The 26,756-nt window shown below is 45.0% G+C and overlaps 1 protein-coding gene across 2 annotated transcripts in view; it reads left to right on the top strand.

Annotated features, from left to right (window-relative positions):
• xirp2b (xin actin binding repeat containing 2b) overlaps window positions 1-12,238 on the top strand; it is a 34,311-nt gene extending 22,073 nt beyond the window's left edge. For both annotated transcript variants that reach the window (XM_055870620.1, XM_055870621.1), the window contains exons 7-9: window positions 34-11,263; window positions 11,759-11,889; window positions 12,151-12,238. In XM_055870620.1, the coding sequence (XP_055726595.1) occupies window positions 34-11,263; window positions 11,759-11,850 (11,322 nt within the window). In that variant the 3' untranslated portion in view covers window positions 11,851-11,889; window positions 12,151-12,238. The remainder of the gene's footprint in view (window positions 1-33; window positions 11,264-11,758; window positions 11,890-12,150) is intronic.
• Window positions 12,239-26,756: the final 14,518 nt, after the last annotated feature.

Genomic DNA, 26,756 nt, shown 5'->3' with positions numbered 1-26,756 from the left:
AATGACCCCAATAATTATTTTCTTCCCAAAAAGATTGGCCGAGCTGACATCAATAGGTCTCATTGGGCTTCAAATATACCCGAAAAACAAGCCTCAACAAGTGAGATACAAAATGTATCATGTGCGATACAGAATTTCTCATCAAGTGAGATACATAATGTCTCATCAAGTGATATATGGAAAAATGCTGCTACTGAAGTGATAGAGGACACATCTGCTATTGCAGTTGACTACGAGGACACCGAATATTTCCCTCCACCACCTCCAGAAGATTTAGAGTACTTCCCACCTCCACCCCCAGACTTACTGCAGGTCCCATCAGAAAGTCCAGATATGTCAGTAGAGTGCTACTTATCACCTGAGCCCCCGGAATCAGCTTACCCTTCTAAACGTCCACTCAGTAGACAAGAATACTTCAGGCAGAGAAACCAGTATGAGTTAAAGCGCCTTTACAAGCATATCCATCCTGAGGTGCGTAAAAACCTAGAGATGTATAGTGATGTGGCTGAGTATGAAAACACCCAACAAGAGAGTCAGGAGGAGTTCACAGGGGAGACCAGGTATATATACGAGGATAACGGTAGCAGCCCCAACGACTGTATTAGCCCAGAAGAAGAATACCTGGAATGGGACGAGATCCTCAGAGGGGAGGTCCAATCAATGCGCTGGATGTTTGAGAACAAACCTCTGGATGCCATCAAAGACGACGCCTCAAATGAGGATGACGCCCAAAACATGGAACAGGAGATGATTGTTGGGAGTGATGTAAGAAGCAAAGCATGGATGTTTGAGACCAAGCCCATGGATGCTTTGGGATCAGACAACATAGCTTCAACTAAATATAGACACAAGTTCAATACGTTGGACAAAGGAGATGTCCGTGCTGCAGCCTGGTTGTTTGAAAACCAACCCATGGAGACCCTGAACAAACTGCATGGCGATGAAGAGCTAACCAAAGAGATAGTGTTTACCCAGGAAGATGGCAGCTCTACCATACACATGCTTGAATCTCAGTACATGGAAACTTTAGGCCGTACTGAGACCATTGATGACAGTCACCTCCTGAGTCTGAGATCAGTGCTTGAGGAAATAAAGGGAGAAGTGAAGACAATCACAAGCACATTTGAGACTCGGTTTATGTGCGTCCTCATGGGACAGTCAGGCCAGATGTTGGAGATAACATCTATACGCAAAGTGGAGACTGAGAAGGTGGACACTAAAACATCGACCTGGCTTTTTGATACCCAAGCCCTGGACATGACTAATAAACCCGCTGCCCCAGTGAAACTTGTGTGTAGCCTGTCCATGGAAGACAACTACAAAGGAGATGTTCACCGGAGTAGATGGTTGTTTGAGACAAAGACCTTAGACTCCGTTAATGAAGATGAATGGGAGAGCTCAACCCTGCAAAAGGAAGAGATAATTGGAGCCGATGTTCGAAAGCATTGCTTAGCGTTTGAAACTCAGCCAATGAATTCTCTGAAAGATGATGCAAATGCTAGACCCCCGACTATCGGTGGTAATGTTAGATCTGCAAGACACTTCTTTGAAACTAGTCCCGAGTCAGCTTTGAAGGACCTCAATGAGGTAGGGAGCCTCAGAAAGTTAGTGGCAGCTGAAGAACAGAAGGGTGATATAAGACACCAAAAATGGATGTTTGAGAATGAACGACTAGAGAACATAAGAGACGAGAAGAAGGAGATTATTCGTACTGTGAACTTCGACAATCTCACTGAAGATCAAGGTACAAGCTACAATGCAGATGTCCGTAAGAATTGCATGGTATTTGAGACCCAGGCAATGGATACTTTGAAAGATGATTCAAATGCTAGAGCCTTGTCCAAGGCGGAAATTGTCAGAGGTAATGTCAGATCAGCAAGACATTACTTTGAAACCACTCCAGCTGACAATGTAAAAGACCTTGCTGAGGTTGGGAAACTACAAAAAATGGTGAGACTTGATGAAGAGAAGGGGGATGTGAGGCACCAGAAATGGGTTTTCGAAAGTCAACCCCTGGAGCACATTCAAGAGGAAAAGAAGGAAGTTATTCGAACCATTAACCTGGACGAAATCGATAAAGTGGATGTCTCAAACTACAAGCAAATATTTGAAACCACAGACTTAACCAGATGGGATGAATCTCAAAAGATACTCGTGGAGGGTGTAACATGTGGCTCTGTGAAATCTAACAAACATCTGTTTGAGTCTACACCAATGTACGCCATGCAAGACAGCTCTGGCCATTACCATGAGGTGAAAACAGTGCATCGGGAAGAGGTTGTCAAGGGAGACGTAACAAGCTGCAAATGGATGTTTGAAACATGCCCCATTGACCAGTTTGATGAAAGTATCACTAATTATGAAGTTATTAAGGGAATATCCAAAGAAGAAGTTGAGTCTGGTGACGTTAAAACTGCCAAGTGGCTGTTTGAAACACAGCCTCTTGATGCAATTAAATACTTCAGCAATATTGAAGATGAGGAAAGTACAACTAAGGAAAGTGTTGAGATAGTAAAAGGTGATGTTAAAACCGGTAAGTGGTTATTCGAGACTAAACTAATGAATGTCCCATATGAGAAGGAGGAGTTGAAGAGTGAAAATGAGAGTGAGGAGATACGCAAAGGAGATGTAAAAATATGCACATGGTTGTTTGAGACACAGGCACTTGACACTATCCGAGATGAAACGGAAACTGTTCTACAAACATGCACTGTGAATCAAGAAGATGTCCAGGGCAAAGATGTACGAATGGCTCGTTTTTTATTTGAGACGGAGAATCTTGAGAACATCACAGGGGAGGATGAGAGCTTTAAGAGGGTTACAGAGATTGACATTCAGTCAGGAGATGTCAATAGAATGAAGTATATCTTTGAGAATCAGTCCTCTGATATCGTGACCTCAACGTCTGAGGAGTTCATGCAAAGGCTCAAAACTACACAATCAGAGAACATCCAGAAAGGAAATGTGGTGAACTGCAAATGGCTCTTTGAGAACCAGTCCATAGATGCCATACGTGATATCCAAGAAGAGACTCTGGACACCCGCACTGTGACTGATGTACAAGGAGGTAATGTGGACAAAGGTCGTTTTATTTTTGAGAGGTACTCCTTAGACAAAATCCAGGAGGCTTCCTCAGAAATAGATATTACAAAGTTGCAGAAAATAACTTGTGAGGAGGAAGAGAAAGGGGATGTGAGGAACTACACCATGATGTTTGAAACTCAGCCTCTTTATGCCATTCAAGACAAAGAGGGCCATTATCATGAGGTCACCACTGTCACAAGCGAGGAGATATTGAAGGGTGATGTGATCGGGTCCCGGTGGCTGTTTGAAACCAAGCCTCTTGATTCTATCAGGGATACAGATGAGGTCTATATCATCAAATCTGTCACACAGGAGGATGTTCAGAAAGGAGATGTTACTTCAGCCAAGTGGAGATTTGAAACACAGCCACTTGATACGATTGCAGAGGATATAAAAATGTTAGTTAAAACTGTTGAAGATATTCAAGGAGGAGATGTTAGAATGAATAAACAGCGTTTTGAATCTGATGAGCTGTCACAGAAGTCTGTGCGAACAGTTAATGTGAGTGAAATCCAGAAAGGTGATGTCAGGACAGCAAAATGGATGTTCGAAACTCAAACAATGGATAAAATACGTAGCCAGAGCGAAGAAAATTTAATAGAAACAGTCATGAAAGAGGAGGTGTTAAGGGGAGATGTTAGACAATCAGTGTGGCTCTTTGAACAGAATCCCCTTGACCATATAAAGGAGATAGATGAGGAAGATACAGTAGTTATTCAAGAGGAAATCCCCAAAGCCGATGTAAAGACAACAACATGGCTGTTTGAAACAACTCCGTTCCATGACTTTAATGAGAACAGTGTTGAGAAGTCAGAAATCCTGGGTAAAAGTATCAAAGGAACCCTTGAAGAACTTTATAGCCAGAAAATCGTTAATTCAAAAGGAGTACTCATTGAAGCAGATGAAATTGGGGACGTTAGAATGGCAAAATACCAGCTAATGAATAAGGATTCTCCAGAGATCCAAAGAGAGGAAATCATCAGCGGGGATCTGAGCAACATTATGATGAATCTTTTGAACCGTCGGAAAAGAATTGAGAGGGGGGTAGTGGTAGAGTCAGAAGAGAAGGGTAATATCAGTACAACAGTGCATCAACTGTTCAACCAAGAGAGGGGCATCAGTGTGGAAAAGGAGGAAATATTAAGAGGTGACATCCAGGAAGCTGTAAACAATCTTCTCAAGGAGGGAGGATCTGCTAAACGTGGTATACTCCTTCAAGAGGATGAGAAGGGAGATGTGCAAATGACTATTTATTCTCTTCTAAATAAAGAAGAGGACATCAGTGTTGAAAAAGAGGATATAATCAAAGGCAATATAAGACATGCACTCCAAAGACTATCCAACCCAGAAAACCAAGAGCAGATACGGATAAAGGTGGATGAGAACGAAAAGGGAAACGTGAACTTTTACTCCACATGCATTGAATCTGGGGCGCTTGACTATCTCAAACAACTCCAGGTAGAGCCAGATGAGACTCCACCTGAAAAGGTAGAGAAAGAGGAGATTATTAGAGGAGATATAAAGGGGACAAAACTCATTCTTGACAGTAATCGAGCACAAATTGAACGTACAGTATATGAAGAGGACATAGTGCGCGGAGATGTTCACAACTCAGTCAAGGTTTTCATGACTGAACCCACACTCTCATTGGATGGCCTACAGAAAGAGGAAATTGTGAGGGGCGATTTGAAAGCCGCTATGAACTCGCTGTCTCAGTCTGTAAATCAGACAGTGGTTGTAGAGAAAGAGGAGGTGGTAAGAGGTAACATACACAAAGCCCGAAGGCACCTTGAGTTGGCTCAAAGACGGCCCAAGGAGGTGGAAAAGCCAGAGATTGTCCGCGGCAACATCAAAGGGGCATTGAGGTCCCTAGAGAAATCTGCAACCTCTAAAGTTGAAGTTGTCATCGAAGATTTAGTACCTGGAGACATCAAAGGTACCTTAAAATCCCTGGAGCAGGCAAAGCAAACAGTCAGGGCGATTGAGAAGGAAGAGATTGTAAAGGGTAACATTCATACAGCAAAGCAGTGTTTACAAGAGGCTTCTAATGACAGGAGGACATGCCAACAGGAAATGGATGTTCAGGGAAATGTGAGAGGCACTATTGAGCTCTTATTGGAACCACCAGCTTCTCCAAGAATGACACGGAGACCCAGCTTCGAGGGTGATGTGAAAATGTCCATTAAGTCACTCTACGAGACACATGAGGTGCAGGAGGCAAGGGAGGAACAAACTCAACCAGAGAAAGAGGAGGTGATAAAGGGTGATGTTAAAGGCACAATCAAATCCTTGCTGGAATCAGCTCAGCGTGCAGCTCCTAAAATCAGAGTGGGAGCTAGAAGGGTCAAAGTTCCTGTGAGCTCTCCATTGCGCTCACAGCAAGGAAGCCCTCTATTACGTGCACAGCAAGGTAGCCCTGAATGTTCTGTTGTAAACAAAACTGAGAGTGAGACACTTAAAAATAGGTCTCAAAGCATTGAAGCACAAAGAAACTTACGAAAGATAAAGACGGCTAATTCAGTCAAAACGGAGAGCTCAACTCCAGAGAATCAATCCCTCTCAACTCAAACCACAATCAATACATCTGAATCACAGACTACTCAACAATCAACGGAAGTAATACAACACACAACCATCACTCAAAACCATGGTATTAAAACATTGGAGACTAAGTTCTGTAACCTCAATTCAAGTAGAACGGGTTTGATCAGACTAGATAAAACCAAAGTGAAAACAAATGTTCGTACCCCAACACGGACATTGTCTGAGTCTGAACTTTATTTCCCTCCCCCACCTCCATGTGATGATCAATCATCCCTAACCCCAGCCTCCTCTATCAATAGGCTGGATTTGGACCTTCCTCCTCCCCCAACTCCTCCTCCCCCACCCCCTGTTGAGACTTATAATTTCCCTCCCCCACCACCACAGGATTTCCTTCCACCCCCACCCTCACAGTATGAACTGGACTCTATGTCATCCCAGACACCTCATCAATCACTAGCTAAAGCCACAAAAGTTACTGTCAAAAAGGTGAAAGGTCCTGCATTGCACCAAGTGTCAAAACATGAGCCAACCGGTCAGATTCAGAAAATTCAACAGGCAACCTCAGAGAAACATACAACCATAGCCAACAAATCTGTGATGGAAATCAGCAAAACTCAAATTGAATCAACATCATTTTCATCTCAAACAGTTTCGTCTGAAATCCCAAAACCACCAGAATCACCACGACAATTAAAGAAAGTTTATGTTGCCCCTATAAGATTTACACATCCACCCTCTCCCCCTCCCTTCCTGAAATCCACTCAATTCAAAACTCCATTAATAAAGGCAGAGGAAAAGTACAGAAAACAGAAAGAGGATAGTACATCGCCTGCTACACTGAGTCCCATTTTCATGCATGAGCCAGTAACTGCTGCCCTTGAAATGCTCTCCTCTGAGGAGACCAGAATGGAGCAATCAAACAAGAGCATGATGTTTGGTTTCACTCAAGAGAATGCTGAAAAGACTGTGACCAATGTCAAGTCAGACACACTGTCATCTGATTTTTCCAAGCACACCCAAATCTCAGATACTCCTTCAAGCACAAATTTGATCTCTGCTGGGAATGGGCAAAGTCTCCCTGAATCTGCTGTTATTTATGCAAATATACATCATATTGTTGCTAATGAAACATCCAAAGTCTCCTCCATTCAGCACCAGACATCTATTTCCTCCACAAAGCAACAGACAGTTACTGCAGCTAAACAACAGGTATCGTCAGCATACACAGAGCAGTCACACTTTGCTGTAAGTAGCTCTCAAGTCCAGATCTCGAACAGTGATGCTAAAAAGGTTGAAAATGTGAATAAAGATGTCAGGAAAGATGTCAAAAACCTCAAAACCAACTCTCAAGTCCAGATCTCGACAAGTGACGATAAAAAGGTTGAAAATGTGAATAAAGATGTCAGGAAAGATGTCAAAAACCTCAAAACCAACTCTCAAGTCCAGATCTCGACAAGTGACGATAAAAAGGTTGAAAATGTGAATAAAGATGTCAGGAAAGATGTCAAAAACCTCAAAACCAACTCTCAAGTCCAGATCTCGACAAGTGACGATAAAAAGGTTGAAAATGTGAATAAAGATGTCAAGAAAGATGTCAAAAACCTCAAAACCAACTCTCAAGTCCAGATCTCGACAAGTGAGGATAAAAAGGTTGAAAATATGAATAAAGATGTCAGGAAAGATGTCAAAAACCTCAAAACCAACTCTCAAGTCCAGATCTCGACCAGTGACGATAAAAAGGTTGAAAATATGAATAAAGATGTCAGGAAAGATGTCAAAAACCTCAAAACCAACTCTCAAGTCCAGATCTCGACAAGTGACGATAAAAAGGTTGAAAATATGAATAAAGATGTCAGGAAAGATGTCAAAAACCTCAAAACCAACTCTCAAGTCCAGATCTCGACAAGTGACGATAAAAAGGTTGAAAATATGAATAAAGATGTCAGGAAAGATGTCAAAAACCTCAAAACCAACTCTCAAGTCCAGATCTCGACAAGTGACGATAAAAAGGTTGAAAATGTGAATAAAGATGTCAGGAAAGATATCAAAAACCTCAAAACCAACTCTCAAGTCCAGATCTCGACCAGTGATACTAAAAAGGTTGAAAATGTGAATAAAGATGTCAGGAAAGATGTCAAAAACCTCAAAACCAACTCTCAAGTCCAGATCTCGACCAGTGACGATAAAAAGGTTGAAAATGTGAATAGAGATGTCAGGAAAGATGTCAAAAACCTCAAAACCAACTCTCAAGTCCAGATCTCGACAAGTGACGATAAAAAGGTTGAAGATACAAAAACAGATGCCATGAAAGATCTCAAAAATCTAAAAACTAAAGATTCCCATAAGTCTGAGGACAAGAAGAAGAAGAAGGATAATTCTGCATCCCAAGGACCCGAAAAGGTTTCTGACCAGCCTACCAAAACAGAAAAGGTAACCCAAGAAACAATTGTCAAAGCAGCCAAATCACCCTTGGAAGACAAAAATAAATATGACAACTATGTATCACAAGCACCTGAGAAGGTTCCGAGTCAGTCAATTAAAGTAGAAAAGGTAACCTCAGAAACTAATGTCAAAATAGTCAAAAAGAAGGCCAAAGGGAAAGAAAAGCAAGTAGAAGTAAAAGACATGAAACAGCCAGATGAAACTAAGAAGGAAATAATTTCACAGGTGAAGGATGTAAAGGTGGAAGTGAGTGAGGTCACTAAGGTAAAGGTTTCTGGTGAGCAAACGCATCATGAGACTGAGGACAAAGTCAAGGTCAAGGAGGACATTCAGAAAGCTCTTGCTGTTAATGATAACCAACCAGCAACTCCAACTCCCGCAAGAAAGAAGAAGAAGAAGAAGAAGAGGTCAAAAGCCAAAGATGTGGCTACCTCTGCAGAATCAACTAAATCTGTTTCTGAAAGTTCCACTCAAAGTCAGGAGATCACTGTAGTGCAGACGCACAACGCCCATCAAGAGGAGCACATTCAGGTACACAAGGAAGTGATTATCACTGAAAGCAAAGTTGAAAGCAAAGTTCATCAAAGTATCCAGGAACAAGGAACAGTGAAAGTCGAAAAACAAGTCAAGGCATCGCAAAAGAAGAAAGAGGTGACCGCAAACCAGCAGATTCAAGAGAAACCAAAGGAGGAATACAGAAATGTTCCAGTGAAAGTGGAAAGTGGAAAAATGACAAGCCAGTCAGCCCAAAAGGAACCTGCGAAGCCCTCAACAGGGCGCACTGAGGATTCTCAAAGACGAGAACATGTCCAGAAGTTAATCTCACATATAACAGAGTTAGAGGGAGCTACAGGACAAATGGATTCTAAATCTGTGAAGACATTGCTCAGTACTATTCCAGAGTGGCTCATTGGTCCTGAAGAAACAGTTTATTTGGAGGGAACTGCAGTTGAACATAATATACAAAAGCTTACAGAAATTGTTTCAAATGTGAAAAAACTAGCAAAAGCAAAGCTAATGTGTTTAGAGGGAACCCACACTACTCTGGAGAAGCATAAGAGTAAACCTACTTCTGAAAAGATCATTGTTGGTGGTGCAACTCAAAAAATACGTAAGATAAGTGTTGGTTCTTCGAAAGTTGAAAGTCAAAAGAAAGTTGTGGAAAGTAAAAAGACATCACATGAAAGCAAAAAGCAAGAGTTGAGTGTAAAATATATTGATCGTAGCGCACCCTCACCCTTACTACGGATGCGCTCACCCTCACCCACCTTTATTACCATTGAATCTACCCAGAGAACGTACTCACCTTGGAGAATAACCCCATCACCTATCCCAACGCTCAGACCAGCCACTCCCCCAACGCCTCCCCCTCGCAAATTTGAACGTCCTACATCACACATCAATAGGGCTACACCCTCTCCCACCTTTCCTAGAGCAGAGAACGTGGCGTGGATAAAAGATACTACAGCCCAGCTTTCTTGTGGAGTGATGCCACCTCCAGTTCCTCTTCCTATGCAAGTCACAGAAAATAAATCTGACATTGTGGAATCCCCCGCATCATTCTATCGGCAGATCAAAATTGAGGAACAAACTGAGGAAACTTCTGAAATGCTAGCCAAGACAATTGTCACTGCCAAAAAACACAAAAAAGAATTATATGAAGAGGCTCAAAAGGCTGCTGTGGAGATCACAGGTGGAAAGTCATTCCCTAAAATGGATAAAGAAGACATGGACGCTTCAGAAATCTCAGACTCATCAATGGTGACTACATCAGTGAGAGACAAGAGGGAGTTTTTTGAAGAAGCACAAAAAGCTGCAGAAAATAAGACTTATGTGCGAAAGGATCCCATTGACATACCAGAGCGCTTGGGCCCAGACATGGAGGAGCCCAAAACAACAAACCAAGACAGTAAGGATGAAACACAAAGCACATCTGAGAAAATCACAGAGAACAGCACTGAAGTAGTGGGATCTACAGAGTCAACCGATAAAGAATTGATGGAAGCTTCAGAAATGTCAGAGTCGTCAATAGTGACTACATCCGTGAGAGATAAGAGAGAGTTTTTTGAAGAGGCACAAAAAGCTGAAACAAATAAGACCTATTTACGAAAAGACCCTATTGATGTCCTAGAGCCCTTAGGTCCAACCATTATAGAGCCTGAAACAGAAAACCAAGAGAGGAAGCAAGATGTACAAAACACAACTGAGAAAATCCCAGAGAAAATCTCTGAAGAAGTGGGATTTATGTGGGATGACCGGTGGGAGTCAGCTGCCATAGAGGCTATGGAAACTTCTGAATTGTCAGACTCATCAGCAGTGACATCAGTAAGAGACAAGAGAGAGTTTTTTGAAGAGACTCATAAAGCTAAAGTAAATAAGACTTATGTGCGAAAGGATCCCATTGACATCCCCGAGCGCTTGGGCCCAGATATGGAGGACCTCGAACCAGAAAACCAAGGGAATGAGAAGGAGAACCTTCCAAAGGTGGACTTGTCTGGATTAGTCAACAAATTTGAAACACCAGAAGAGAAAGTTTATGTCAGAAAGCCTATCACAATGAGAGAAAGACGTGGGAGTGAGACGGAATACACAAAGTCTGACATAGAAAATACAGAAACTCAAGAGGAGGAAATGCTTACTTTTGACATCAAGGCTATTAAAAATGTTTTTGAAATGAGTGAGCAAAGTCCATCTTTCAAAGACAAGAAAAATCAACCAGATGAGCTGGAGTCAAACCTGAGTGAAAACACCACAGCCAGTTCAAAGCAGGAGAACACCCAGGAGACACAGAGGGGCTCCGGGCAGATTTCGCCCCTGCCTTCCCAGATAGAAGTGCAACAAATGTCAGCAGACCCAACAGACTCTGAAACCAAGTTAGTCACAGAGCATTTCCTGAACTTAGGTGAATTAGGCAACAAGACTATTGGATCACTGAGCAGCACAACTGTTTCCCAGCACTCAAAGAGCGTAACAACCCACCGTCCCCCCTTCTCATATGCTGACGTGGTAAAAAAAAAAGTTTCTCAGGTGACGCCGTCTGAAACACCTGATGAGGCTTCCACTGAAGAGATGCTGAGGAATTTCCACAAAACATGGACGGAGAGTGAGAGTGTTTTCAAGAGTCTCGGCTACAGTGTCTCGGAGGAGAGAACATCACATGTTGTGTCACATCAAACGAAGACTGTTGTTACTGGTAAAGAGTTGTGCTGCCTGCATGACAGAACTTAAACTAACTGTTAATAATGGCATGTAAAAATGCCCTCTCTGATATTCAATGAGACCTAACATATTTACATGTGCCTGCTTCAACATGGAGAGAGATTATTGCGAATGAAAAAAGAACAAATGTGTCAATGAATAAAACATGGCAAAAGAACAAGACCTAAGCATGTTATGATGACATGCCGGAATAGAATCTCACACATACAATATATTGTAATGATCCTATTTAAATACAACCGTTCTCATTGTTGACCTTCAAAACCAACACAAAGTACAAGATTGCGTCAATACTGTATATCAGTAAATAATGTTTTTTTGATTGTGCCTATAATGTGATTGTGCCTGTTTGATGATTTACTATACTACGCATGGTCATGTAATTACGCCTTGATAACATTTCTTAATAACTGAGTCATTGTATGTTGTGATAAAAAAGGCTATAATGGTGTTCACTTTTCTCTGGCAGACTCGAGTACCCAAGTCGGAGCTTTGCACTGTATGTCGGAGGAGGGTCTATCCGATGGAGGCTCTAATAGCGGACAGAAAAAAATTCCATAAATCTTGTTTCTGCTGCGAGCACTGCAGAAATAAATTAAGGTAAAGTACAAATCAACCAAACCAAGTGGAATTCAAAGTGAGTGGATTTTTGTGAGTGGATTTTTGCTGTGAACTGGTAAGCAGTGCTTGAATGGTTGTGGTCCCAACAGTTTGTTGCTGCACATAAGACACCAATTCTATTGTGTTATGTTTGCAAATTAAGCAGTAAAAAGTTTGACATGTTTGTGGAATCTTGGAATTAATTGTAGCCCTTCTTCACACTTCACTGTTTTGAAAAATAATTATTTCTGTCTCCTCCAGCCTTGGCAACTATGTCTCTCTCCATGGACATCTGTACTGTTTACCACACTACAAACAACTTTTCAAGTCCAAAGGGAACTACGATAATCGATTTGGTCAGACACTTCACAATGAAAAGAATGTCAATGAAAGTGGCAGACTCATCACCTCATCAGAGCAACTTGATTGGAGGTATTCAAGGAGCAGCATAGGCACAACAGAAAAGGACACCCTTGAAAAAGAATTTATGAAATCAATTGACGAGAACAAACTAAATTGTAATAAGATATCTGTTGTGTGGCCTCCACAAGCCCACTCCCCACAGAAAGCCTTTAAAGTAGAGGAGGACATAAAGCTGACTAAACCACACTGGCCTCCGCAGGACAATTCCCCAAAGTCACCCAAACAACAACATAGAAAAGCTATTTCCAGGAGCTCTCTTTGAAAGAGAGCATTCCCACCACCATCATGTATGCCACAGAAAACAGAAGGAACTTCAAGCAGTCGATGGTAAGGCAACCTATGAGGGCAAAAAGACAGTTGGAATTGGGAAAAGTCTGAGACTGAAGGACAAAAGGACAAGTGCAGTTGATACGAAAGGAATAAATGGTAGAAATGGTATATATATTTATGGTGTGTGAGAGTGGAAGAAGATGATTAGGAAAGTACTGAGGGTCAGAGAGAAAGAGGAGTAGAATGACAGATGGAAACATGGAATGTTATGCTTAGAAATGGCACAGCCTACCTCATTGGTCATTCAAGATTGATCATTGAAGACATTAGCTCTAGATTTCACATGGAATTGACTCAGATTACTCATGTTTACTTGATCTCTAAAATATAATGTTAATGGGTCTCAGAAATATTTGACTAATATATTTAGGGTAATGTACTTTAATTGGTTAAATGTATATTTATCATTTAGTTTAAGTCCATGGAGAGAGTATTGTAGATTTCGAACACAGTCATTATTTTCTCTTGGCTATTTCTTTCAACATAAAGTATCAACATTTTTACATTGAACTTTTTCTAGCACCTGGTGTGCAGCCTAGTAAAAATGATCTTGGAAATACTTTATTTTTAATAAAATACAGTATATATCCTGTTAATTGGTATTAATATGGTTTGTTTTGGACATTTGTATCCTATTTTAAAGAGCAAATATTTTGCAATGCACATTAGATTCTTTAGATTAGACTACCTTACTTTGTACAAGATAATTCCTGATTCTTTCATCCTGTCAGGCTGGTTACTCAACAATTCTTTCAAATGTATTGCTGATCCAAGGGCAATAAAATTATTGAATTGGATAGTCTCAATTGACTTATTTTACATACATTTTACACAACATTCATACTAAATCTGTATAGAAACATACTGTATGAAAAACAGGTTTTTCAAAAGTGAAGATTTCTCCACACATACACATTTCGTGAAGCTAAGATTTACACTATACATACAAAAGTATGTGAACACCCCTTCAAATGAGTGGATTCGGCTATTTCAGTCACACCCGTTGCTGACAGGTGTATAAAACTGAACACACAGTCATGCAATCTCCATAGACAAACATTGGCAATAGAATGGCCTTACTGAAGAGCTCAGTGACTTTCAACGTGGCACCATTATAGGATGCCAACTTTCCAACAAGTCAGTTCGTAAAATTTCTGCCATGCGGAGCTGCCCCAGTCAACTGCAAGTGCTGTTATTGTGAAATTGAAACGTCTAGGAGCAACAACGGCTCTGCCACGAAGTGGTAGGCCACACAAGCTCACAGAACAGGATTGCAGAGTGCTTGCACGTAGCGTGTAAAAATAGTCTGTCCTCGGTTGCAACACTCACGACTGAGTTCCAAACTGCCTCTGGAAGTAACGTCAGCACAATAACTGTTTCCATGGCCAAGCAGCCGCACACAAGCCTAAGATCACCATGCACAATGCCAAGCGGCGGCTAGAGTGGTGTAAAGCTCGCCGCCATTGGACTCTGGAGCAGTGGAAATGCATCCTCTGGGTTGCCAGGAGAACGCTACCTGCCAGAATGCTTAGTGGCAACTGTACAGTTTGGTGGAGTTGGAATAATAGTCTGGGGCTGTTTTTCATGGTTTGGGCTAGCACAAAGCACGGTCCCTCAGTTCCAGTGAAGGGAAATCTTAACTCTACAGCAGACAATGACATTATCAACGATTCTGTGCTTCCAACTTTGTGGTAACAGTTTAGGGAAGGCCTTTTCCTGTTTCAGCATGATAATGCCCCCGTGCACAAAGCGAGGTCCATACAGAAATAATTTGTTGATCGTGTGGAAGAACTTGACTGAGCTCAACTGAATCGAACGCCTTTGAGATGAATTGCAACGCCGACTGCGAGCCAGGCCAAACCACCCAACATCAGTGCCCAACCTCACTAATGCTCTTGTGGCTGAATGGAAGCAAGACCCCGCAGCAATGTGGCATCATCTAGTGGAAAGCCTTCCCAGAAGAATGGAGGCTGTTATAGCAACAAGGGCGGGACCAACTCCATATTAATGCCCATGATTTTGGAATGAGATGTTCGACGAGCAGGTGTCCTACTTTTGGTCATGTAGTGTATGTGTAATCAAAATGTAACTGCTGAAGAACCTGACTATAAATACTTAACTGATAAATACTGCAGTTTACTCCTAGACAGCCCAAATACCATGTTATCTGCTACAGAGGAACTCACATATGTCAGCTATTGATAGGTTAAATGTTTGCTGAAGGAAAGGGTGCTTTAACAAGAGATCATCCTGTAACTTAACAACATGGTCCATACTGTTTTGAACCTTTTACATTCCCTATAATGCTTATAAGTCACATTGATTGATTCATTGATTGATTACTAGCCTACTATCATCAAATAATTACTTAGACTATGTTAAACCTTTGTTTCAATTCACTCGGGACAACACAGGCTTTAAAACTGTTAGTAAGAGTGTCCATGATCGAGTCTTTGAATGAAGAGATTGAGATAAAACTGTCTTGTTTGAGTGTTTGTTGCAGCTCGTTTGTCACGCCCTGACCTTAGATATCTCTGTTTTTCTATATATTTTGGTTAAGTCAGGGTGTGACTAGGGTGGGTACGCTAGTTTTTGTATGTCTCGGGTTTTTGTATGTCTAGGAGTTTTTGTATGTCTACGAGTTTTTGTATGTCTATGTTGTTTGTTGTTCTGTTAGGTGAGTTTCAGTTGATTCAAATTATGCGGAACTCTACTCACGCTGCACCTTGGTCTCATCTTTACAACGATCGTGACAGAAGATCCCACCAAAAATGGACCAAGCAGCGTGTACAGAAGGAGTGGACTTGGGAGGAGATCCTGGAGGGAGAAGGACCCTGGCCAGGGAGTACCGCCGACCTAAGGAGGAGATAGAGGCAGCAAAAGAGGAACGGCGACGATACGAGGAGCAGTGGGCAGAGCCGAGGAGCGAACCAGAGCCAGTCAGGGAGTCGGATGAGGAGCTCGACGCAAGATTCCGGAGAGAGGTGCTGGCATTACGAGCGCTGCAGAGCGGGAGTGCTGAGGTGTGTGTCATCAGCGCGGTGTCACCTGTACCGGTCCCACGCATCAGATCTCCAGTGTGCATCCACAGTCCAGTACGTCCTGTGCCTCCTCTCCGCACTCGCCCTGAGGTGCGTGTCATCAGCCCGGTGCCACTGGTACCGGTCCCACGCATCAGGCCTCCAGCGCGCCTCCACAGTCCAGAGCTTCCGGCGACAGTTCACAGTCCAAAGCTTCCGGCGACAGTTCCCAGTCCAGAGCATCCTGCGACAGGTCCCAGTCCAGAGCTTCCGGCGACAGTTCCCAGTCCAGAGCTTCCGGCGACAGTTACCAGTCCAGAGCTTCCGGCGATAGTTCCCAGTCCAGCGCTGCAGAGCGGGAGTGCTGAGGTGTGTGTCATCAGCGTGGTGTCACCTGTACCGGTCCCATGCATCAGGTCTCCAGTGCGCCTCCACAGTCCAGTATGTCCTGTGCCTCCTCTCCGCACTCGCCCTGAGGTGCGTGTCATCAGCCCGGTGCCACCTCTACCGGTCCCACGTATCAGGTCTCCAGTGCGCCTCCACAGTCCAGTACGTCCTGTGCCTCCCCTCCGCACTCGCCCTGAGGTGCGTGTCATCAGCCCGGCGCCACCTGTACCGGTCCCACGCATCAGATCTCCAGTGCGCATCCACAGTCCAGTACGTCCTGTGCCTCTTCACCGCACTTGCCCTGAGGTGCGTGTCATCAGCCCGGTGCCACTGGTACCGGACCCACGCATCAGGCCTCCAGTGCACCTCCACAGTCCAGAGCTTCCGGCGACAGTTCACAGTCCAGAGCTTCCGGCGACAGTTTCCAGTCCAGAGCTTCCGGCGACAGTTCCCAGTCCGTTTCACAGTCCGGAACCTCCAACGAAGGTCTACAGTCCGGAACCTCCTGAGACGGTCTACCGTCCGGAACATCCTGAAACGGTCCACAGTCCGGAGCCTCCAGCGACGGTCCCCAGTCCGGAGCCTCCAGCGACGGTCCCCAGTCCGGAGCCTCCAGCGACGGTCCCCAGTCCGGAGCCTCCAGCGACGGTCCCCAGTCCGGAGCCTCCAGCGACGGTCCCCAGTCCGGAGCCTCCAGCGACGGTCCCCAGTCCGGAGCCTCCAGCGACGGTCCCCAGTCCGGAGCCTCCAGCGACGGTCCCCAGTCCGGAGCCTCCAGCGACGGTCCCCAGTCCGGAGCCTCCAGAGACGGTCCCCAGTCCGGAGCCTCCAGCGACGGTCCCCAGTCCGGAGTCTCCAGCGACGAAGCCTCCAGCGACGGTCGGCGGTCCAGAGCCTCCAGCGACGGTCGGCGGTCCAGAGCCTCCAGCGACAGTCGGCGGTCCAGAGCCTCCAGCGACGGTCGGCGGTCCAGAGCCTTCAGCAGGGTTTCTCAGTCCAGAGCCTCCTGCGACGATCTACGGTTCGGTTCCTCCGGCGACGATCCACGGTCCGGAGCCTCCGGCGACAATCCATGGTCCGGGGCCTCCAGAGACGACCCACGGTCTGGAGCTTCCAGCGCTGCGTCCAGAACCGGAGCCGCCACCAAGGGTAGATGCCCACCCAGACCCTCCCCTATAGGTTCAGGTTTGCGGCCGGGAGTCTGCACCTTTGGGGGGGTACTGTCACGCCTTGACCTTAGATATCTCTGTTTTTCTATATATTTTGGTTTGGTCAGGGTGTGACTAGGGTGGGTACGCTAGTTTTTGTATGTCTCTGGTTTTTGTATGTCTAGGGTTTTGTATGTCTAGGAGTTTTTCTATGTCCATGTTGGCCTGATATGGTTCCCAATCAGAGACAGCTGTTTATCATTGTCTCTGATTGGGGATCATATTTAGGTAGCCATTTTCCTCGTTTGTGTTGTGGGATCTTGTTCTATGTTTAGTTGCCTGTCTGCACTATTTGTATAGCATCACGTTTCGTTCGGTTGTTTGTTGTTCTGTTTCAGTTGATCGTTCCAGTCGCTAGCTGCAGCGAACTGAAAAGCGAAGCGATCCAGGGATGTGTGTGCTTTGGTGCTTTGGGGACCTTTAACAGAATGTGACTGGCAGAATGAATGTTGTATGTGGAGGATGAGGGCCGCAGTAGATTTCTCAGATAGGGGTGAGTGAGGCCAGAGAGGGTTTTATAAATAAGCATCTACCAGTAGGTCTAGCGACGGGTATACAGAGATGACCAGTTTACAGAGGAGTATAGAGTGCAATGATGTGTCCTATAAGGAGCATTGGTGGCAAATCTGTTGGCCAAATGGTAAAGAACATCTAGCCGCTTGAGAGCACCCTTACCTGCCAATCTGTAAATGATATCTCCGTAATCTAGCATGGTCATCTGAATCAGGGTTAGTTTGGCAGATGGGGTGAAAGAGGAACGATTACGATAGAGGAATCCACGTCTAGATTGAACTTTAGCCTGCAGCTTTGATATGTGCTGAGAGAAGGACAGTGTACCTTCTAGCCATACTCCCAAGTACTTGTATGAGGTGACTACATCATGCTCTAAACCCTCAGAGGTAGTAATCAGACCTGTGGGGAGAGGGGCATTCTTCTTTCCAAACCACATTACCTTTGTTTTGGAGGTGTTCAGACCAAGGTTAAGGGTAGAGAAAGCCACTAAGAAATCTTTGTTGTGGAGCGTTTGACACAAAATCCGGGGAGGAGCAAGCTGAGTATAAGACTGTATCATCTGCATATAAATGGATGAGAGAGCTTTCTACTGCCTGAGCTATGTTGTTTGTGTAAATTGAGAAGAGCGTGGGGCCTAGGATTGAGCTTTGGGGTACTCCGTTGGTGACAGGCAGTGGCGGACACAGCAGATGTTCTGACTTCATACACTGTGCTCTTTGAGAGAGGTAGTAAGCAAACCAGGCCAAAGAACTTTATGAGACACCAATACTCCTTAGCCGGCCCACAAGAATGGAATGGTCTACTGTATCAAAAGCTTTGGCCAAGTCAATAAAAATAGCAGCAACATTTACATTTACATTTAAGTCATTTAGCAGACGCTCTTATCCAGAGCGACTTACAAATTGGTGCATTCACCTTATGACATCCAGTGGAACAGCCACTTTACAATAGTGCATCTAGATCTTTTAAGGGGGGGGGGGGGGGGGGCAGAAGGATTGCTTTATCCTATCCTAGGTATTCCTTGAAGAGGTGGGGTTTCAGGTGTCTCCGGAAGGTGGTGATTGACTCCGCTGTCCTGGCGTCGTGAGGGAGTTTGTTCCACCATTGGGGTGCCAGAGCAGCGAACAGTTTTGACTGGGCTGAGCCGGAACTGTACTTCCTCAGTGGTAGGGAGGCGAGCAGGCCAGAGGTGGATGAACGCAGTGCCCTTGTTTGGGTGTAGGGCCTGATCAGAGCCTGAAGGTACTGAGGTGCCGTTCCCCTCACAGCTCCGTAGGCAAGCACCATGGTCTTGTAGCGGATGCGAGCTTCAACTGGAAGCCAGTGGAGAGAGCGGAGGAGCGGGGTGACGTGAGAGAACTTGGGAAGGTTGAACACCAGACGGGCTGCGGCAACAAATTGCTTAGAATCAAGGGCAATGGTGACATCATTGAGGACCATTTAAGGTTGCAGTGACACATCCATAACCATAGCAGAAACCAGATTGCATACCAGAGAGAATACTATAGACATCAAGAAAGCCAGTCAGTTGATTATTGTCACGTTTTTCCAACACTTTTGATAAACATGGCAAAAATAGAAATAGGCCTATAACAGTTAGGATCAGCTTGATCTCCCCTTTTAAATAAAGGATGGACGGTCGCTGCCTTCCAAGCAATGGGAACCTCCCCAGAGAGGAGAGACAGGTACAAAAAGATCAGAGATAGCTGCCCCTATCATCGCCAAGCCTATCTTAAAGAAGAAAGGGTCTAAACCATCTGACCCAGATGTTTTTTTGGGGGTCAAGTTTCAGGAGCTCCTTTACCACCCCGGACTCAGTGACCGCCTGCAAGAAGAAACTTTGTAGCGGGGCAGTGGTAAAAGAGGGAGAAGCGTTGGGGCTAGTCCCATTAGAATGGGTGGGAGATAAGGAAATGTTGGACGGGCAAGGAGGCATGGCTGAGTCAAATAGGAATCCTGACTTCATGAAGTGGTGATTAAAGAGCTCAGTCATGTGCTTCTTGTCAGTTACAACCACATCATCAACTTTAAGGGACATGGGCAGCTGTGAGGAGGAGGGTTTATTCTCCAGGTCTTTAACCATTTTCCAGAACTTCATGGTGTTAGACCCACAGAGAGAGAACTGCTCCTTAAAGTAACTAACTTTGGCCTTCCGGATAGCCTGAGTGCACTTACTTCTCATTTGCCTGAACAAGAGCCGGTCAGCCTGAGTATGCGTGTGCCGAGCCTTTCGCCAAATGCAATTCTTGAGGTGGAGTAACTCCGCAAGATCACAGTCGAACCAGGGGCTCAACCTGTTTTTAATTCTCATTTTCTTTATGGGGGCGTGTTTGTTAAGAATACCGCTGAAAACATCAAAAAGTAAGGTCCAAGCAGCTTTGACAGAGAGGATCAAGCTGATTCTTTACCATTTTACAGTTAACATACAGTACCAGTCAAAAGTTTGGACACTCCTACTCATTCAAGGGTTTTTCTTTATTTTTACTATTTTCTATAATGTGGAATACTAGTGAAGACATCAACACTATGAAATAACTATATATTTTTTAATTCAAAGTAGCCCTGTTGGTGTCACGTTCTGACCTTTATTTCCTTTGTTTTGAGAACCATACATGCCGAGATCATCCGTTCATTACTCTGCGTCTCACAAAGACATGGCGGTTGGAACCAAAAATCAGACCAAAGGACAGATTTCCAACGGTTTAATGTCCATTGCTTGTGTTTCTTGTCCCAAGCAAGTCTCTTATTATTATTGGAGTCCTTTAGTAGGGGTTTCTTTGCAGCAATTCGACCGTGAAGGCCTCATCCTCACCAACCTGCCCTCCAAATACACCTCTGCTGTCTTCAACCAGGATCTTAGCGATCACTGCCTCATTGCCTGCGTCCGTAATTGGTCTGCGGTCAAACGACCACCCCTCATCACTGTCAAACGCTCCCTAAAACACTTCAGCGAGCAGGCCTTTCTAATCGGGTCTCCTGGAAGGATATTGACCTCATTCCGTCAGTAGAGGAAAAAGTGCTTTCCTCACCATCTTAAATAAGCATGCCCCATTCAAAAAATGTAGAACCAGGAACAGATATAGCCCTTGGTTCACTCCAGACCTGACTGCCCTTGACCAGCACAAAAACATAATGTGGCGTACTGCATTAGCATCGAATAGCCCCCACGATATGCAACTTTTCAGGAAAGTAAGGAACCAATATACACAGGCAGTTAGGAAAGCAAAGGCTAGCTTTTTCAAACAGAAATTTGTTCAACCTCTCTTTCATATTGTCTGAGATCCCCAAAGATTGGAAAGCTGCTTCTGTCATCCCCCTCTTCAAAGGGGGAGACACTCTAGACCCAAACTGCTACAGACCTATATCTATCCTACCCTGCCTTTCTAAGGTCTTCGAAAGCCAAGTTAACAAACAGATCAACGACCATTTCGAATCCCACCGTACCTTCTCTGCTATGCAATCTGGTTTCCGAGCTTGTCACGGTGCACCTCAGCCACGCTCAAGGTCCTAAACGATATCATAATCACCATCGATCAGACACAATACTGTGCAGCTGTATTCATCGACCTGGCCAAGGCATTCGACTCTGTCAATCACCACATTCTTATCGGCAGACTCAACAGCCTTGGTTTTTCAAATGACTGCCTCGCCTGGTTCACCAACTACTTCTCAGACAGAGTTCAGTGTGTCAAATCAGAGGGCCTGTTGTCCGGACCTCTGGCAGTCTCTATCAGGGTGCCACAGGGTTCAATTCTCAGACTGACTCTTTTCTCTGTATACATCAATGATGTCGCTCTTGCTGCTGGTGATTCTCTGATCCACCTCTACGCAGACGAAACCATTCTGCATACTTCTGGCCCTTCTTTGGACACTGTGTTAACTAACCTCCAGAAGAGCTTCAATGCCATACAACTCTCCATCCGTGGCTTCCAACTGCTCTTAAATGCAAGTAAAACTAAGTGCATGCTCTTCAATCGATCACTGCCCACATCTGCCCGCCCATCCAGCATCACTACTCTGGACGGTTCTGACTTAGAATATGTGAACAACTACAAATACCTAGGTGTCTGGTTAGACTGTAAACTCTCCTTCCAGACTCACATTAATCATCTCCAATCCAAAATTAAACCTAGAATCGGCTTCCTATTTCACAACAAAGCATCCTTCACTCATGCAGCCAAACATACCCTCGTAAAACGGACTATCCAACCGATCCTTAACTTCGGCAATGTCATTTACAAAATAGCCTCCAACACTCTACTCAGCAAATTGGATGCAGTCTATTACAGTGCTATCCGTTTTGTCACCAAAGCCCCATATACTACCCACCACTGCGACTGTATGCTCTCGTTGACTGGCCCTCACTTCATATTCGTTACCAAACCCACTGGCTCCAGGTCATCTATAAGTCTTTGCTAGGTAAAGTCCCCCCTTATCTCAGCTCGCTGGTCACCATAGCAGCACCTACCTGTAGCACGCGCTCCAGCAGGTATATCTCTCTGGTCACCCCCAAAACCAATTCTTCCTTTGGCCGCCTATCCTTCCAGTTCTCTGCTGCCAATGACTGGAACGAACTACAAAAATCTCTGAAACTGGAAACACTTATCTCCCTCACTAGCTTTAAGCACCAGCTGTCAGAGCAGCTCATAGATTACTGCACCTGTACATAGCCCACCTATAATTTAGCCCAAACAACTACCTCTTTACCTACTGTATTTATTTATTTATTTATTTTGCTCCTTTGCACCCCATTATTTCTATCTCTACTTTTTTCTATCTCTACTATCTCTACTTTTTTTTACTTTTTTTTACTTGCTATATTGTATTTACTTCGCCACCATGGCCTTTTTATATTTTTATTTATTTATATATATATTTTGTTTGCCTTCACCTCCCTTATCTCACCTCACTTGCTCATATTGTATATAGTTATTTTTCACTGTATTATTGACTGTATGTTTGTTTTACTCCATGTGTAACTATGTGTTGTTGTATGTGTCGAACTGCTTTGCTTTATCTTGGCCAGGTCGCAATTGTAAATGAGAACGTGTTCTCAATTTGCCTACCTGGTTAAATAAAGGTGAATTTTTTTTATTTTATTTAACATCAGACCATGTTCTCATGAGATCACGTGTTCACATGTGGAATTCATGTGGTTTTTCCCATAAGGGTCACACTCAGATTTAAAAATATATATTTAGAGGATTCAAGAAAGGCAAGATATTTGTGAAAAATGCATGTGCTGTTTCGATAGCTCATCATATAGCCAACACCCCTGTCTTAAAATATGTGCAACTACCATTTTAAAGTAGACTTATGACCAAATGTAGCAGGTCATCCATCATCTTCCTCTCCGCTACCTCCTTTGACATGGCTCCATTTGTGGACTCCACCCTGTTTAGCCATTCCATCCACACCGGTCAATGTGCAAATCCGTTTCTATTTTTCAACACCCCCAGACCTGTGCTGTGGTGGTACATGTATCATATATCTGCTTCTTCTGTGAGTTTAGTCAATCTCTACATCAATTGAGCATGATCTAATTTACACATTTTACACAAGCTATTATACTCAAAGTTATTATAGCCTAGTCATTTTTACTTATACAGAGTTTAAGCTCTTTTAATATAGGCTATTAAATATAGCCTAATATAGGCTATTCTTACTGTAACGGCTTTCCTCCTCCTCTTCATCAGAAGAGGAGGAGCAGGGATCGAACCAAAATGCAGCTGAGTTTGTAGACATGATTTATTAACGAAAAACACGAACTCGACTAATACACTAACAAAACAAATAAACGGTGTAGACAGATCTGAACGACGGACTCACATAACACACGAGAACGCACGAACAGGGAAAAAAGCCTACACATAAATGACACTGAACAAAACGAAACCAGTCCCGTGTGGCGTAACGACATACACAAACACAGGAGACAATCACCCACAACGAACACTGTGAAAACACCTACCTAAATATGACTCTTAATTAGAGGAACGCCAAACACCTGCCTCTAATTAAGAGCCATACCAGGCAACCCATAAACCAACATAGAAACAGAAAACATAGAATGCCCACCCAAACTCACGTCCTGACCAACTAACACATATAACAAACTAACAGAAATAGGTCAGGAACGTGACATAACCCCCCCCCATAAGGTGCGAACTCTGGGCACAAAGTCTAGGGGAGGGTCTGGGTGGGCATCTGACCACGGTGGTGGCTCAGGCTCCGGGCGAGGTCCCCACCCCACCATAGTCAATCCCAGCTTCCATCTCCCCCTAAGAATGTCCACCCTCATCTTACCCCCACAAAATCCTCTTGGTAACATCAACGACAGGGGCAGCACCGGGACAGAGGGATAGATCAAGACAGAGGGATAGCTCAAGACAGAGGGATAGATCAGGATATAGAGGTAGCTCAGGATAGAGAGGGAGATCAGGATAGAGGGGCAACTCCGGACTGAAAGGCAGCTCCGGACAGAGAGACAGCTCTGGACTGAGGGGCAGTTCTGGGTAAATAGCCGCTCCGGGCTAAGGGACAGCTCATGACTGGCTAACGGCTCTGGACGCTCATGGCTGGCTGACGGCTCTCGACGCTCATGGCTGGCTGACGGCTCTCGACGCTCATGGCTGGCTGACGGCTCTCGACGCTCATGGCTGGCTGACGGCTCTCGACGCTCATGGCTGGCTGACGGCTCTCGACGCTCATGGCTCGCTGACGGCTCTGGACGCTCATGGCTCGCTGACGGCTCTGGACGCTCATGGCTGGCTGAAGGCTCTGGACGCTCATGGCTCACTGACTGCACCTGTCTAGCGGAAGGCTCTGGCTGCTCCTGTCTGGCGGAAGGCTCTGTAGGCTCATGGCAGACGGGCAGCTTTGCAGGCTCATGGCAGACAGGCAGTTCATGCGCCTTTGGGCAGACGGCAGACTCTGGCCGGCTGAGACGCACTGTAGGCTTGGTGCGTGGTGCCGTAACTGGAGGCACCTGACTGAGGACACGCACTTCAAGCCTAGTGCGGGGAGCAGGGACAGGACACACTAACCTCTCGAAGCGCACTATGTTCCTGGTGCGTGGTACCGGACTGAGGGCACGCACCTCAGGACGAGTGCGGGGAGAAACAGTGTGCACAGGACTTAGGAGACGCACATGTGGCTTAGTGCGCGGTGCCGGAACTGGAGGCACTGGGCTGGAGACACGCACCATAGGGAGAGTGCGTGGAGGAGGCACAGGGCTCTGAAAACGCACTGGAAGCCTGGTGCGTGGTGTAGGCACTGGCGGTACTGGGCTGGGGCGGGGAGGTAGTGCCGGAAATACCGGACCGTGAAGGCGTACTGGCTCCCTTGAGCACCGAGCCTGCCCAACCTTACCTGGTTGAATGCTCCCCGTCGCCCAACCAGTGCGGGGAGGTGGAATAACCCGCACCGGGCTATGTAGGCGAACCGGGGACACCATGCGTAAGGCTGGTGCCATGTAAGCCGGCCCGAGGAGACGCACTGGAGACCAGACATGTTGAGCCGGCCTCATGACACCTGGCTCAATGCCCAATCTAGCCCTACCAGTGCGGGGAGGTGGAATAACCCGCACTGGGCTATGCACTCGTACAGGAGACACCGTGCGCTCTACTGCGTCACACGGCGCCTGCCCGTATTCCCGCTCTCCACGGTAAGCCTGGGAAGTGGGCGCAGGTCTCCTACCTGCCCTTGGCCCACTACCTCTTAGCCCCCCCCCCCCCAAGAAATTTTTGGGGTCTCCTCTCGGGCTTCCAGCCACGTCTCCTTGCTGCCTCCTCATACCACCGCCTCTCTGCTTTCGCTGCCTCCAGCTCAGCTTTGGGATGGCGATATTCTCCCGGCTGTGCCCATGGACCTCTCCCGTCCAATATTTCCTCCCAAGTCCATGATTCCTGTGTATAATCCTGCTTGAACTCACGCCGCTTGGTTCTGGAATGGTGGGTGATTCTGTAACGGCTTTCCTCCTCCTCTTCATCAGAAGAGGAGGAGCAGGGATCGAACCAAAATGCAGCTGAGTTTGTAGACATGATTTATTAATGAAAAACACGAACTCGACTAATACACTAACAAAACAAATAAACGGTGTAGACAGATCTGAACGACGGACTCACATAACACACGAGAACGCACGAACAGGGAAAAAAGCCTACACATAAATGACACTGAACAAACAAACCGAAACCAGTCCGACATACACAAACGACATACACAAACACAGGAGACAATCACCCACCACGAACACTGTGAAAACACCTACCTAAATATGACTCTTAATTAGAGGAACGCCAAACACCTGCCTCTAATTAAGAGCCATACCAGGCAACCCATAAACCAACATAGAAACAGAAAACATAGAATGCCCACCCAAACTCACGTCCTGACCAACTAACACATATAACAAACTAACAGAAATAGGTCAGGAACGTGACACCTACTTGTTACAATAGACCGTATATGAGATTTTTTCCCCAGAAGTTTTTCCCCATGCTGATCTTTGGCTTTTCGAGCAGTTTTCCCCCTTAAATTACATTTCTGGTAGGCTGCATTTATATGTCATTAATACTGTCTGGGGATGAGCATTGAGAACTGTATGTGCTGAGAGGTCTGTAATGTGGGTGCCACTGTGGTACAGAAAGGAAATCTAGGATTTGCCTCACCACATTTTTACACTTAAGAAATAGGAGTGAATATAATGTCCCTATTGTGTAGTTAATTTTTGTTTCTTGTCTTGTGATTTCTTTAAACATTAAAATATATCCAGTTTATCCCATAAGCAAGTAGTTTAGCCTAGCCAGTTGGTGTTACAATTAAAGAACTGGGCTATAAAGCCATTCATTCCGCAAATTCATAACAATTGTTGGTTGAATGGAAATACCCTTATAACGTCAATCTACCTTGCTACAGTATGTAAAGTAGCTTTCTTTCTCTCAAGTGGATTGGCTACGACTCCATCGGATTACTTTCTGATTGG

The sequence above is a fragment of the Salvelinus fontinalis genome, chromosome 19, assembly GCF_029448725.1.
Source record: "Salvelinus fontinalis isolate EN_2023a chromosome 19, ASM2944872v1, whole genome shotgun sequence".
In the NCBI taxonomy this organism is placed as follows: Eukaryota; Metazoa; Chordata; class Actinopteri; order Salmoniformes; family Salmonidae; genus Salvelinus; species Salvelinus fontinalis.
This window is presented reverse-complemented; position numbering and strand designations above follow the sequence as displayed.